Source organism: Gossypium hirsutum, chromosome D06 (genome assembly GCF_007990345.1).
Source record: "Gossypium hirsutum isolate 1008001.06 chromosome D06, Gossypium_hirsutum_v2.1, whole genome shotgun sequence".
Lineage (NCBI taxonomy): Eukaryota > Viridiplantae > Streptophyta > Magnoliopsida > Malvales > Malvaceae > Gossypium > Gossypium hirsutum.
In genome coordinates this window covers 53,628,122-53,641,306 of record NC_053442.1, presented here as the reverse complement: position 1 = coordinate 53,641,306, position 13,185 = coordinate 53,628,122, and the positions used below count along the sequence as shown (strand labels likewise).

Below are 13,185 nucleotides of genomic sequence, written 5' to 3'. Positions count from 1 at the left end.
TAAATGCATGAAGAAAAAAATCTCTTTCCTAAAATATATAGAAACCAATATGGAATATTGCAAAGTAAATAGTAAATTTTCAATATTCAAAGATAAACCTTTTTTACCAACAAGTGATTGGATATGGCATTAATATACATTATATTCTTAAAGAGAAAATGCACTATCGAATTTTAAAAGAGATAATCACAAATTTTAAACATGAATTATAGAAGAGTGTTTGAAAGATATTTAGTGAAAAAGGCAAACCTTATTATAATGACTTTTCTTTTTCTTGTTAGATATTCCAGGGACAAATGCTGTCTTCTGTTTCTTGTTCTCAAATAAAGATTTTAATTGTCTTTTACTTTGGTGAAAATTCTACAAACCAACAAAATCTTTATCGGCTATGAAGTCTTCAAATATGAAGCAAGCAATCTCATATTTCCAGTCAAACAGGCTGACTTTGACTAGAAAACCATGGTCACACACATCTTAAACAATATAAGGCCTGTTACATTAATGTATATAAAAGTGGTAAAAGAAATAGTAAGGAGCATAGAAATGGAGGTGCTGGAGAAGATGATCTCTGAAGATGAAGATGTTTTGCTCCCTGGTTTTCGATTCCATCCTACTGACGAAGAACTTGTGGGGTTTTATCTTAGAAGGAAAGTGGAGAAGAAACTCTTTAGTATTGACATAATCAAACATGTTGATATCTACAAACATGATCCTTGGGATCTTCCAAGTATGATTCAATAATCTTCATTTTCTTTCTTGATAATTTCACAGTTTCCTTATGTAATATTTTTTTATTAATTGCTAACTAATTATGGTGCAGAAGTCAGCAAACTGAGCAGTGGTACAGAGAAGGAATGGTACTTCTTTTGTAGAAGGGGAAGAAAATACAGGAACAGCATAAGGCCAAACAGGGTAACAGGGTCGGGATTCTGGAAAGCTACTGGGATCGACAAGCCTATATATTCGGTAGGTGGATTTCACGATTGCATAGGTCTGAAGAAATCCTTGGTTTATTACAAGGGGAGTGCAGGGAAAGGCACAAAAACTGATTGGATGATGCATGAATTTCGCCTCCCACCACCCACCACAACTACTCTCTCAAGCACCAACAAGGACAACTTGCCAGAAGCTGTAAGATCCATTTCTACTTGTTAAAATTTCCTTATCTCTCTTGAAATCCCTTTTCTAATCTTGTATGAGGGGGTTGTTACAGGAAGTTTGGACACTTTGCAGAATCTTTAAACGGGATGTTTCAGGTAGAAAGTTTGCATCAGATTGGCAAAATAAGAAGAATAAACAAAATACTAATACTAGTGCCACCAGCTCTAGAGCATGCAGTGTAGAATCAGAAAATAGTTTGAAGGTAGAGAATTTTGGAGTTTTAGATGATAAGGGGATCGAAAGGAAGCTTCAGAATGATCATTTCCTTGGAGGGAACCAGTTGTTTGCAGCAACAACTCAAGTGCTTCCATCATATTTAAGCTTTTCTAACCCAAATGCAGCTGATGAATACTTCGGACAAGAACACTGGGATGAACTTAGGCCTGAAGTTGATTATACCATAGCTAAATCACTGCTATATAGTGATTGGTAGATGTTTAAGGGATATACATATATATACACAACTCGAAATAACCATGAATCTCTTTGAAGAATATATACCGATCCATTTTAAGTTGGATGCTCTTGTTTGATTTTTGGTGTAGTAAAACTAGATGAAGACTACAATCACAAAAAATAGAGAGATGTGGTTTTTTTCTTCTTTTTTTTTTTTTTACTTGTAGTTCATGGGAATCATAGCAGGTTAATGTGTTTAGGATGAAAAACATTTTAGAGAATACAAGCTAATTTATACTTGGTATAATAGTGAGTTAAAAAGAACATGGCCATGTCTGTTCTTGGTTTTAAATTGTAGCATGGTATAAGGCCAGAAATATACTATTCCAAGTTACTTTCCATGGCCGACCATCTAATATAGTAGCTCACGCTTTGATGTTCTTTTCCTTTTTCTTTTGTTGTAGTTTTTTGACAAACTTACCACTCACTTTCGATATGAAATTACTACTATTCTTCTTTGTTGAAATTTGTTGCTGAAAAAACACTGCGGTAATCAATTGTGTTTCTCTACGTTGGAACACTATTCAAAACATTGAAAGGCACTAATGTGCTCTTTTGTGTATTGACACACACTGTGCAACAAGTATACAAATAAAACAGTAAAGTACGCAACAAAATATATAAGGGATTATTTAGGTAGTATGATGTCCCACTTATGTTTGTTGGGCCGTCTCCAAAGAAAAACTCACTGCTAAACATACAACGCATGCAATGATTTAAGTCTAAATCTACTTGAACCTATCTCAACCGAACAACTTCTCCTCCATTCAACCTTTCCTCATAGTCATTTCATCACTCAACTAGAGTGAAATCATAAATGATAAAACCCGAAAACAATGTTTCCAATTGAATAAAATAAAGACACTCAACTTCGTATCATACAAAGACAAATAACAAATACACTCAATAATAGTTCTTTACTGACCATATGCTCTCACTAAAATTTGCATCTATTCTAACGAAATAAATCTTTCTTTTTCTAGATTTTAAAGTCAACCACAAGACTCAAGAATAAACTCCACGTAAAATGGGATAACAAGTTATCACTTCCCTTTTTCAAAAAACATTATCACTAATCCAATCTTCATCTTCAAAAGTCATACTTAAAATAAAACTCTATTTTATCTTCAAGTTTGATCTTTAAACTCTTCAAAAATGTGTTGCACATATTCTTAGTTGATCTAGGACTTCTCTTGAACTTATCTTTATCTTTGGATGATCATGCTTGAATAAAGATTCTTCCAAAGTTGTTGATTTCCTTTTTGTTATAGTAACAAATTTCTCTTAAATACAAATAAATATCTTAAATTTTTGTTGCCTATTGTGACAGCCCTAATGTGACCCTAGTCGGGAAGTGATTTCGGGACCACTAAACCGAGTCATAAAAATAATTAACCGTCATAATTGATGCTCATTATATGTACATGTGCATGTGTGAAAATTTCGTGTTTGAATTTTGTTTAATTGTAGGTGAATTTTAGTAAATAGGACTTATGTGAGAAATTTTTGAAATGTGATAGGTCAAAGCATAAGGATCTATTAGTGCATGAAATAAAAAGGGGGGACTTGCATGTCAATTTCCCCCCTAATTAGTAGTGGCCGGCCATGACAAGCATGGTAGACCAAGTGTGATGGGCAAGAACATGTCATAAACATGTTGAGTTAGTGTTTCATGGGAAGTATGATAAAATAAGGAGCATGGGCATAAAATAATGAAAGGGAATATGATGAAAACAAAAAAAAAGTGTGTGGTTGTCCCCCCCCCATTTTGCCGAAACTAGAAAGAAAAACAAAAAAAAAGTGTTCATCCTTTGGTTCATCCTTGGCCAAAAATTTTAAGGAGGAAGGAAGAAGAAAGGTTGAAGAGGTTCGGCCATGCATGTAACTAGGCTAAGGTATGTTTGATGATGTTCCATGAGATGCATGCATGTTTTAGTTGTTAGCTTGAGTTCTACCTAGCCCATGGTCTAAATCTTGCTATGTGATGGAAATGACACTCGGCCATGGATGCATCATTCTTGCTTGGTGTTGATGTTGTGTTGGTGAGATACCAAGTTATTTTTGTGACCAAGTTGAGATTTGAATTTTTGGAATGAGTAAGGTTTTCGGCTATGGTAAATATAAGGGTGATGGATGTTGTGTCATGCTAAATCTAGATGAACAATGTTAGTGCTTATATCTCGATATTCATGAGTTTCTTTCTTGGTTTTACCTCAAACCCATGAAGTATTTTAATTGGTGTTGTTAGAAGTTTCGGTCATGGGATTATAAGCTTGTTAGTTTTGATGATGAAATTTATGCCTTGCAAGGGTAAATGGTGTCTTGATGCATTCGGCCATGGTAGAAAGTAGAAGTGAAATGGTAGTAAGATAACATGCAAAATTGTTAGTATTTGATTTCTAGTGTATACATGCGTATTAGCCGAGTTTTGAATTTGAAACGAAACGGTATATAACCAATACAAGTAACCATACTTGTGGGAAGTCTTAAGCATATAATTGGCCTCAACATATACATGCATACTCGGCCAAATGAGAAGATTTGTGCTGCATGCATTCGGTTAGAGGCAAGCATATTGATGCCTATATCTTGGTTAGGACAATCGGCTAAAAGGGAGTGTGGGTTAATATGTTGAGTTGATGCATGATTTCACATGTATGTGACTTTAATGTCTAATGTATAAATATGGGCTAAGTGCCTCGTGTTCCTCTTTTCGATGCTCAAATGATTAAATCAATTTATTTGTTTAATTAAGCTCAAGAGCAAAGGGGAACTAAATCCGATAAAGGGAAGGAAAAAGTGGTCGAATAGCCATCGGAATCGTTCGACAACATCCGAGGTAAGTTCTTGAGTAATAGAGCTTAAATTATGATTTGATTAGATCATGTTTTAAGCAAATCAAAATCATGCTCTTTGTGTGTGGCTATTGAGCCGAAATTGCAAGAATGATAAGTGTCTTGTGTTTGAGTTTTGCTAACGAAAATGAAATACGAATGTGCCATGATTTATTGTTAAATGTGCATGGTTATTTGAATGATGTCCGGGCTAAGTCCCGAAGGCTTTATGCTAAGTGACCATATCCGGACTAAGATCCGAAGGCATTTGTGCGAGATACTAATTCCGGGCTAAGCCCGAAGGCATTGGTGCGAGTTACTAAATCCGGGTTAAGTCCCGAAGGCATTTGTGCGAGTTACTATAACCGGGCTAAGTCCCGAAGGCATTTGTGCGAGTTACTATAACCGGGCTATGTCCCGAAGGCATTTGAACGAGTAGCTATATCCGGTTAAATTCCGAAGGTATGTGATTTGGGAATGAATGATCTTGCTGTAAAAATTTCAGTTAATACGCTTGAACATCCCAACATTGAGGTATGTTTCGTATGTGCTTTGAATTAGTTGAGCCCTTACAAATAAGTATTCGCTCAGTTGATAAATGAGCTACCGGCCTTCGGCTAAGTTGATCTTTTGCGTATGAACATAAGGGTTGGTAATGTGAAGTAAGTATGAAATCGAAAATTTGTGCATATGAAATTATCCGTTTAGCTATATGAATGTTATACTTTTGTTGTGCTGGAATCCCTTGCTCAAAACTTACTAAGCATAAATTGCTTACTCCGTTTCTTTGATTCTCTGTTTTATAGATTTTGGCTCTTCAGCTATCGGACTCGGGATTTTGAAGTCGAAGTCGCCCACACTATCAAAGCCCCCTTTTGGTACAATTTTGGTTGAACTTCGAAATGGCATGTATAGGACTACCCTTTTTGTTGTGGGTCATGGACCCTTTGGACTTGTATAATTTTGGATAGCCATGCGAAAATGGCTTATATATGTTTGAGCATAATGTTATAATCATTTGGTATGGATATGGTTATTGAGAGGTGTGGATATGCTTAACAAGGATTGGCCATGGAATGGTTAATCACTATCATAATTTGTGCTATTTATGCTAAAAGGGCTAGTTGAATCATTGAAACTATGAAATAGGTAAAGTCTACCTTAAAGGCAGATGCTGACAGCAGCAGTGATGTAGATTTGGAAAATCACTAAAAATAGTAGGAATGGAATTAAATAGTGAATAAATTATTTAAACGAACCTTGATGAATCTATTTTCATAGTAAAGTAACGAAACAATCATATGAACAGTATGTTAAGAGATATTCAGGTTCTCGTGAGACAGGGCCAGAACGGTTTCTGGATTCCCTGTTCCGACTTTGGAAATTCATTATAAATTAACCAGAGATAATTAGGAGTCATGCCATATATTTATAGATTCCTCTCTGAGTCTAGTTTCTATAGAAACCAACGGCATCAGTATTGAAGCTCTGTGCAGGGAGATATCCAAGTCGTAATGCGCAAAGGTCAGTGTAGTCGATCCCTGTAACATGGGAGACTTTGACTAATAAACTGTACTAATTGGCCCGACCAAAAATTCTAGAAAAAAATATGTAGATGGGCATATGAGTCTAGTTTCAGGGAAAAATCATGAAACTGATTTTCAAGTTGTGAAACTCAAGATATGATTTTTAAGGTGACAGTGACACAGTTAGCCAGCTTGCCTGGAAAATTTTAAAATGGATTGTGCAAAGAAGTGATTTAAGTCTGCAAACCCCTCGTGTCCGACTCAGGCGACGGACTCGGGTACGGGGTGTTACACCTATAGAACATATCTAAAACAAAAGGATAACTATAAATTCAAAAAAATTCCAACCAATAATCTCAATACATATGATATAGCTTATTCCTCATGTTGAAACACTAAAAACCACAAGTCAAACAATACACTATTTGTATCAACAATCTCTCCCTTTGATTTTTTTTATAAAACCCCTATAACAAAAACAAATATTCCTTGTACAATAAAAACATTAAAATAAAAGGAAAATTAACTACATGTCAATTGAACTTCAAACTCTAAAAATGAAAAGAATTCAAACATAAGTTAGCAACATAAGATAACCTCCACCTAGAAATCTGAGTTCAGCCACATTAAAGCAAAATAACATGACCCCACTTAGTAGCTTGAGTTCAAAAGCAAATAAAATACTCCCTTTAGTATTAACTACTGTTGGTTTTTTGTTATAAGGAAGAAAGAAAACAGAGGAAATATTAGCAAACAAATGTGACTTGCTATTTTTCAATTTGATTACATCTTAAATTTTATACAATGTACAACTTTAAATAGAAAAACATCAACTGCAACTTGACAAGTTGGCTGGTCTAAATACATGGAATTTACTAATTGGATGATTTCTGTCTAATCAACACTACTTACATTAACCTATCAAATTAAAGATAAATAAAATAATTTAACAACTTTACAGAACAAGTTGACAATTTGTTAACTTGTAACAAAAGCCTTTGGGGCAATTGGTGGTTAGACTGATTGCCATTCTACCTTACATCCAGACTGTCCACCACATTGGTTTGTCCTCCACGTTTGGACTGTCCACCACTTTGTTCGCCAAAGTTTGTCTGCTTGATAGTCTGTCATGTGACAGTTCGCCATTCTCCTAGCGTTTAACCTGTTAGCTAGATGTGTGAGTTGTTGCATGAATGGCCATCTCACAACACCACTCCCCATTGGCCTTCATGCAGTGAACACCAATTTCATTTCTTAGTTTCTCAAACCTTGACTTCCAAGAGGCTTTGTTAGTATGTCCGCCAGTTGGCTTTCCGTGTTGCAATGAACTACAGTGACTTTTTCATTCTGTTCGACTTCCCTCACAAAATGGTACTTGATCTTTAAATGTTGTCTTCCCAGGGAAAACATGATTCTTTGCAATTGCAATGGCAAATTTTATTGCAGAAAATTTGTGTTGCTTCTATCTACACAATATTCAAGTCACTTAAAAGTTTTCTTAACCAAATTGCTTAGTTGATTGCTGCTGCTATATACTCTACCTCAGCTATGGATTGCGCAATAGTTGGTTGCTTCTTCAAACTCCAAAAGAGTATGTTAGATCCAAGTAAGAAAAAATATCCAGAAGTACTTTGCATATCATCAATTGACCCAGCCCAATCATTGTCAGTATATCTAATAAGCTTTAATGAGTTAGCCTTTGTGAACCAAACCCCAAAATTGGCGATTCCTTTGATATATCTCAGCACTCTCTTAGTAGCCTTCAAATGCGATATATTGCAGCAGTGCATGAACCTTGATAGCAAACCTACTACATATATAATATTAAGGCATATTGCTTCAAATAAAATAAGTAACCAATAAGACTTCTGTAATTCATCTCATCAACCTTCTCAAACTCTTTATTGTTGCTAAGCTTTTCACCAAGTGCTACAATCGTGCTTGTTGATTTGCATCTTTCCATGCAAAACCTTTCTAAGATCTTCGAGGTAAAGCTTTGCTGACTAATGAATATGCCTTCTTGAACTTGTTCCACTTCCATGCCTAGAAAGTATCTCATTTCTCCGAGGTCTGACATTTCGAACATTTTCTCCTCTCTAGCTTGAATCCTTTCACCAAATCATCACAGCTCCCAACTACTAGCAAATCATCAATATACAGATAAACTATTAATGTTGTGATTTTTCCAATCTTTCTTACATAGAGAATTGGCTCATTGATGCTTTTTTCAAACCCCATAATTTGCAAGTGATCATTAATTTTTGCATACCAAGCCCTTAGATCCTATTTTAACCCGTATAAGGCTTTCTTAAGCCTGTATACCTTATCTTCTTTTCCTTTAACGGCAAAGCCAAGAGGTTGTTCCACATAAATTTTTTCTTACAAGTAGCCATTCAAAAAGTTGACTTAACATCTAGCAGATGGATTTTCCATCCCATATGTGTCACTAAAGCTATCAGCAATCTGAATGTTTCCAACCTTGCCACCGGTGCAAATGTCTCCAAGTAATCAATCTCATATTTCTGACTAAAACCTTTCACAAGCACCCTTACTTTCAGTCTATTGAGGGATCCATCAGTATTGAGTTTGGTTCTGAACACCCACTTCACATCAATGACCCTTTTGTGTGATGGTCTATCAACAAGTTCCCAAGTCTGGTTCTTGCGAATCATGTTCAACTCAGCTTGCATAGCTTCTTTCCAAACTTTTTTGGTTTTAGCTTTCTCAAAGTTCGCAGGTTCAAGGACAGCTACCTCTTCTCTCTGATAAATTTTAGCAATTGGTCATGTACCACTAATGTTATGTCAGTGAAGTCTTGTTCTTCAACTTCATTATCCACAGGTTGCAACCCCAGCTTAAGCTCTCATTGCTCAAGCATTTTAGCTTCAGTATATCCCATTTTGAAGTTCTTTTTTAATCAAACATATCATCCCTGCTTACCGCTATCTTCTTAGAGAATGGATCATAAATTCTATATCTCTTCTTGCTGCAATTGTAGCCAAGGAAAATCCCAGGTTGTGATCTCCTCTCCAGTTTGCTTCTTTTCACCTAAGGGACATTAATAAAACAAATATAGCCAAATACTTTCAGGTGAGAAACAAAAGGTTTATACCTGTACCAAGCTTCAAATGGAGTTTTCTCCTTCACAACTTTGGTTGGTAGTCTGTTCAACAAATAGGCTAAAGTGTTTACTGACTCAACCCAAAATTTTTTTGGCAACTTGTTTTCAACAAACAGACACCTTGCCATGTCCATCACTATCTTGTTTTTTCCTCTCACACACTCTATTTTGCTACAGAGTGCAAACATTGGTGAGCTGATGATAAATCCTAGTATCTTTATAGTAGTTTTCAAACTTATTTGAAGTGTACTCAATTCCATTATCAGACCTGATCAACTTCAGCTTGCTATCACTCTAATTTTTAACCTTTACTTTAAACTTCAAAAAAAACTTCAGTTGCATTAGTTTTTTGTTTCAAAAAATAAATCCAGCACTATCATGTCAAATCATCAATAAACAAGATAAAGTATCTGTTGCCATTCAAAGAAGGTGTCTTCATTGGCTCACATACATCAGAGTGATCCAAATAAAGCTTTTTATTGGCACGCCAAGCTTTATTTACTAGAAATGAAAGCCTCACCTACTTCCCAAGTTGACAAGCTTCGTAGATGCCATTCTGATATTCAATTATGGCCATATTCTCAACCAAATTTGTCCTACTTATTTGACTGAGTGACTTGTAGTTCATATGTCCCAATCTTCTATGCCAAAGTTTTGTTTCATCAACTGAATTGGTATAGGCATTTGAGATCGCCAAGTTTCAGTCCAATACAAAGCTTTTGTCTTTCATCAAGACTATAATGACTTCATGTCCCAATGAATCTAATATAGTGCAGCCACTACCTTTGAAAACAACACTATAATTTTTCTCAAATAGTTGACCAATGCTAATTAGTGATGGTCACTAAACTAACTATAAATATGAAAATGGCAAGCGCGCCTATTGAATAATAATATAGTTATGGTGATGAGGGAATATCATATCCACGAGGACTAAAAGTACTATTAATTTTCGTCTTCTTATTATCTAGCCGACAAATTAGGGTGATATGTTTTCATCTAAAATTACTAAACTAATTTATCTAATAACGCAACAGAGAATGAAAGAGGAAAATAATAGAAGATAACCAATAAGATAGACAAAACCCAGGAAAGAATCCACCTAGACTTCACCTATTATTATGAATCTGAATTAAACGATTTATTCACTTGCTATTTGATCCATAAAAATCCCTAAATTATGTTAATATCTCTTTCGAGAGTAAGAACAACTAACTCTAGGTTGATTAATTGAAATCTCTTTCTAGTTAAAATCCTTATCATCACATTGACTCGATCTATAGATTCCCTTATTAGATTTAGCTCTAATGCGATAGATTTATGTAGTCCTATTTCTAAGATTGTATGCAACTCCACTCATTTATGCTAGATCTACTCTTAAACAGAGACTTTTGCTCCACTGAAATAAGCACATTAAACATAAATTAATATCTCAAAAATATTAAAACACGAAATAAGCATACATAATTGATAACAAGAATCAAGTATTTATCGCGTAAAAACAGAAATTAAATAAGATGATTCATCATTGGTTTCATCTTTCCTAGGTATCTAGGGAATTTAGTTCATAACCCTGAATAAAAACATCTCAAAGTTAGGATAACCACAAGACATAAAGAAACTCAATAAAACTTCGAAAGAAATTGAATGGAGTCTTTGATCTTGAGGGAGATCCACTTCCGAGCTGATTCCAATGGCGTTCTTCGAGTGTCTTCTTCGATCTTCTCTAATTGCCCCTTTCGCTATTCTTCTAATTGGTATTTATAATCTGTAGAACGCAGAGAAAGCCTAAAAATTGGGTTTTTTCGTGTATTTGGGACGTAAAGTGCAAAAATGACACAGGCTGGCACATGGGCATGTGGCCAGCCCGTGTGCCCTGCTCGTGTAGAAATGTCCAGCCCGTGTGGATCCTGAAAGTAGCTCTTTTTGTCTGATTTTGGCTCGTTTTTTGCTCCTTTCGCTCTCAAATATTCTCATAAGTATAAAAACATGAATTTAAAAGATTAGGAGCATCAAATTCACTAATTTGCATAATTAATCATCCAAATATGCATTAGGAATGAGATTAAAATATGTTACTTTTATAGCTTATCAAATATCCCCACACTTAAGTGTTTGTTTGTCCTCAAGCAAAATCCTCAACTCTCATTAAAATTAAACTTTCTCAACTTATAAATCTCATCAATAATGTCTCAAAATAATTCACAAATAATCATGCATTGGCAATTCAACTAAAAGAATACTAAAGATTCAAACAATCTAAGTCAAAAAATTTTAAAGTACGAAAACATAGGTATTTCCCCTTTGTCTAAGTAATTACCTTTAATTCAAAATCGACAAGAATTGACATCCTCACTAAAGATTTTCTCAAATCACTCAAAGTGTTTAAGGTTCAAGAATAAGCACTCAATAGTCAAACAAGAAAAGTCATTACCATAGGCTTGCATGAAAATCAAATCTCCTCCACTATAAAATGATATGATACACAAATCAAAAAGCTCTTTAAGAGGTTGTAGTGGGGCTTAGGCTAAGGGTATGGAGAAAGGCTGAAAAGGTTGGTTAAAATTGAAATCGAATTGATAAATTGTCAAGAATAATGAGAAATAATTCAAGAATGTTGCATTAAGAACTATTCAAGAATAATAAAATGAGTTTCCTCTCAAAATATGAATTTAACTATTCAAGCTCAATCAATAAGACTGATTAATAATCAATATTTTTTTTCGATATATATTTTTCGATATTTTTTTAGAACAATAAGAAATAATTCAACGAATCAAATAAAAGAGTACAGTTAGGCAACTAACCAAATCAAATATCGATAGAAAGGGAGTCAATAAAATAGGAAAAAGTCTCAACGAAAAATTGAGTTATGGGTTAACATTAATGGGAAAATCAAGAAACGGTGTGTTAGGCTCAATGGGGTTCACTAAGGATTAATTATGAAGGTGGGCTTTTTATGGGATAAGTGGGTTAAAACCTAAGTGTCCTTATCATTCCAGTATATCAAATTAAAGGTGTGGTCTTGACATGTATAATCGAAGCAAGTTCTAGAATAACAAATCAAATTGACACACTCCTAACCAATAATAAAATGAACAAGATAAATGTATGCTCTAAAGGCTCAAAATCTCACAAAAATTCATGGTTTTTGATGTCAAACTTGCAAATCTCAAACTTCAAGGTAATACTTCAATTTAGGGAAACAACTTAAACTTTTTAATTTCTAAAAAATAGCTTATCATGCTTGATTTTCTCATGTCTTCAAGTTTAAATCAACCAATACACAATTTTCGGCAAATTAATCTAAAACATATCAACAAATATCCCAAATCGAAAAAATTCATTCTAATAGAAGTATGAGAAAATTACTTAAATACAAGACATAATTCAGGGATTTTCTAATAATTATATAAATAACCTCTCCACACTTAAGATGTACATTGTCCTCAATGTACAAATAGATATAATCACAGTATCAGCAGAATATCATAAGAGAGGGAGAAAACTGAAATTGCCCTGAATATTGGATGAAATTGCCGAAATTGTGAAAAGAAAAATTGTAGGTAGATCTAAATGTAGTGCATGATTCTGAGCAAACTAATAAGAAAATAAACATAAATAGTGAAGAAGATTAAAAGGGTACTAACTCGATTAGAAACAACCATAAAAATAAAAATATAGTCCAAAAGATAAGAAATGAAATAATTCTAAGAAAATAAAAATAAAAATAACTAAAAATAACAATAAACATAAACATAAAAGAAAAAGAAAACTAAAAAGAAAACAGAGAAACTCAATGGTCCTCATCATCAAAAGCGTCAGTGTCGTGAGTCGTCAGTGCTGAAAAGGAGATATGGAGATGCTAACAGATTTGCTGTAATGTCACGTCAATACTATCAAACCTATGAAAGCAATGTTGCTCGAAGCGAGTGAACCACTCGGAGAAGTCCTCTAAAGTAGCAACAGAAGACAGGACAGTGACTCGAAGGTGGAAAGTGAGGTGAATCCTCGTGATGGAAAGGGACATCATCAGTAAAGTCATCGGGTTCATTCTGAGGGTCAGAATGAAATAATCGATACTGAG

General features: G+C 34.5%; 1 protein-coding gene across 1 annotated transcript; it reads left to right on the top strand.

Annotated features, from left to right (window-relative positions):
- Positions 1–385: 385 nt before the first annotated feature.
- On the top strand, positions 386–1,726 carry LOC107900408 (transcription factor JUNGBRUNNEN 1-like). Its single transcript, NM_001326885.2, has 3 exons — positions 386–727; positions 821–1,131; positions 1,214–1,726. Exons 1-3 carry the CDS (start codon positions 460–462, stop codon positions 1,592–1,594), a joined length of 960 nt encoding a protein of 319 aa, NP_001313814.2. The 5' UTR covers positions 386–459; the 3' UTR covers positions 1,595–1,726.
- Positions 1,727–13,185: the final 11,459 nt, after the last annotated feature.

What these genes read in the sequence shown, in the direction of transcription:
- LOC107900408 (NM_001326885.2), top strand. Translation starts at nt 460, where the DNA reads ATGGTCACACACATCTTAAACAATATAAGGCCTGTTACATTAATGTAT. An exon ending in TGATCCTTGGGATCTTCCAA is followed by an intron (nt 728 to 820) that starts GTATGATTCAAT and finishes ATTATGGTGCAG; the next exon opens with AAGTCAGCAAACTGAGCAGT. An exon ending in AGGACAACTTGCCAGAAGCT is followed by an intron (nt 1,132 to 1,213) that starts GTAAGATCCATT and finishes GGGTTGTTACAG; the next exon opens with GAAGTTTGGACACTTTGCAG.